The sequence below is a fragment of the Nothoprocta perdicaria genome, unplaced genomic scaffold (assembly GCF_003342845.1).
Source record: "Nothoprocta perdicaria isolate Ctin4 unplaced genomic scaffold, notPer1 scaffold_686, whole genome shotgun sequence".
NCBI classification, from domain to species: domain Eukaryota; kingdom Metazoa; phylum Chordata; class Aves; order Tinamiformes; family Tinamidae; genus Nothoprocta; species Nothoprocta perdicaria.
Window position 1 is genome coordinate 6993 of NW_020455961.1, and position 1302 is coordinate 8294.

Sequence of the window (1302 nt, forward strand, 5' to 3'; positions counted from 1 at the left end):
CCCCGGGGATGCCCCCCGAAACGGGGGCACTGGAGTGACCCACGGGGGGCCCGGCCCCCCATACAGACACAGACACCCCCGGGGATGCCCCCCGAAACGGGGGCACTGGAGTGACCCACGGGGGGCCCGGCCCCCCATACAGACACAGACACCCCCGGGGATACCCCCCGAAACGGGGGCACTGGAGTGACCCACGGGGGGCCTGGCCCCCCATACAGACACAGACACCCCCGGGGATGCCCCCCGAAACGGGGGCACTGGAGTGACCCACGGGGGGCCTGGCCCCCCATACAGACACAGACACCCCTGGGGATGCCCCCCGAAACGGGGGAGTGCAGAGACCCACAGGGGGGCCCGGCCCCCTACACAGACACAGACACCCCCGGGCATGCCCCCCAAAATGGGGGAGTGCAGAGACCCACGGGGGGGGGCCCAGGTGTCCGAGCAGCCCCCACACACACAGAGACCCCCAGGGATGTCCCCCCAAAATGGGGGGACTGGAGTGACCCACAGAGGGGCCCAGGTGACCCCCCCACACACATAGACACCCCCAGGGATGTCCCCCCAAAACAGGGGAGTGCAGAGACCCACAGCAGGGGGGGCCCAGATGTCCAGGTGACCCCCCCACACACACAGAGACCCCCAGGGATGTCCCCCCAAAATGGGGGGACTGGAGTGACCCACAGAGGGGTCCAGGCAGCCCCCCCCCACAGACACCCCTGGGGTGCCCCCCGAAACGGGGGGGCTGGAGTGACCCACAGCTGGGGGGGGGTTAGGGGGGTCCGGGTGTCCCCACGGGGCTGTCCCCGTGCCCGGCTGTCCCTGTCCCCAGTGTCCCCGTGCCGACTGTCCCCGTGCCGACTGTCCCCGTGCCCGGCTGTCCCTGTCCCCGGTCCCCCCGTGTTGCCGTCCCCGCGCGGGCTGTAGCGCGCGGCTGTAGCGCGGCGGTGCGCACCGGCCTTGGGGATGCGCGCGGTGTTGCGCGACAGCGCGGCCGCCTCGCTCGTGCCGCACATGTTCTCGCTGAACACCCGGAACAGGTACTCGTTGCCCATGACCAGCTCGCTGACCACGCAGCGCGGCGCGCGGTTGTGCTCGTACACCGTGAACCACTCCTGGGGGTGACAACAACAACAACAACAACGGGGTGTCAGTGTGCGGGGGGCAATGGGGGCGCGCGGTTGTGCTCGTACACCGTGAACCACTCCTGGGGGCGACAACAACAACAACGGGGTGTCAGTGTGCGGGGGGCAATGGGGGTGCACGGTTGTGCTCGTACACCGTGAACCACTCCTGGGGACA

The 1302-nt window shown here is 70.1% G+C and overlaps 1 protein-coding gene across 1 annotated transcript in view; it reads right to left on the reverse strand.

Moving 5' to 3' along the window:
- MYBPC2 (myosin binding protein C, fast type) overlaps positions 1–1302 on the reverse strand; it is a gene marked incomplete at both ends in the record, with an annotated part of 24892 nt that overhangs the window by 6911 nt on the left and 16679 nt on the right. Inside the window, 2 exons of the mRNA XM_026050403.1 lie at positions 960–1115; positions 1280–1290. Coding sequence (XP_025906188.1) covers positions 960–1115; positions 1280–1290 — 167 coding nt within the window. The remainder of the gene's footprint in view (positions 1–959; positions 1116–1279; positions 1291–1302) is intronic.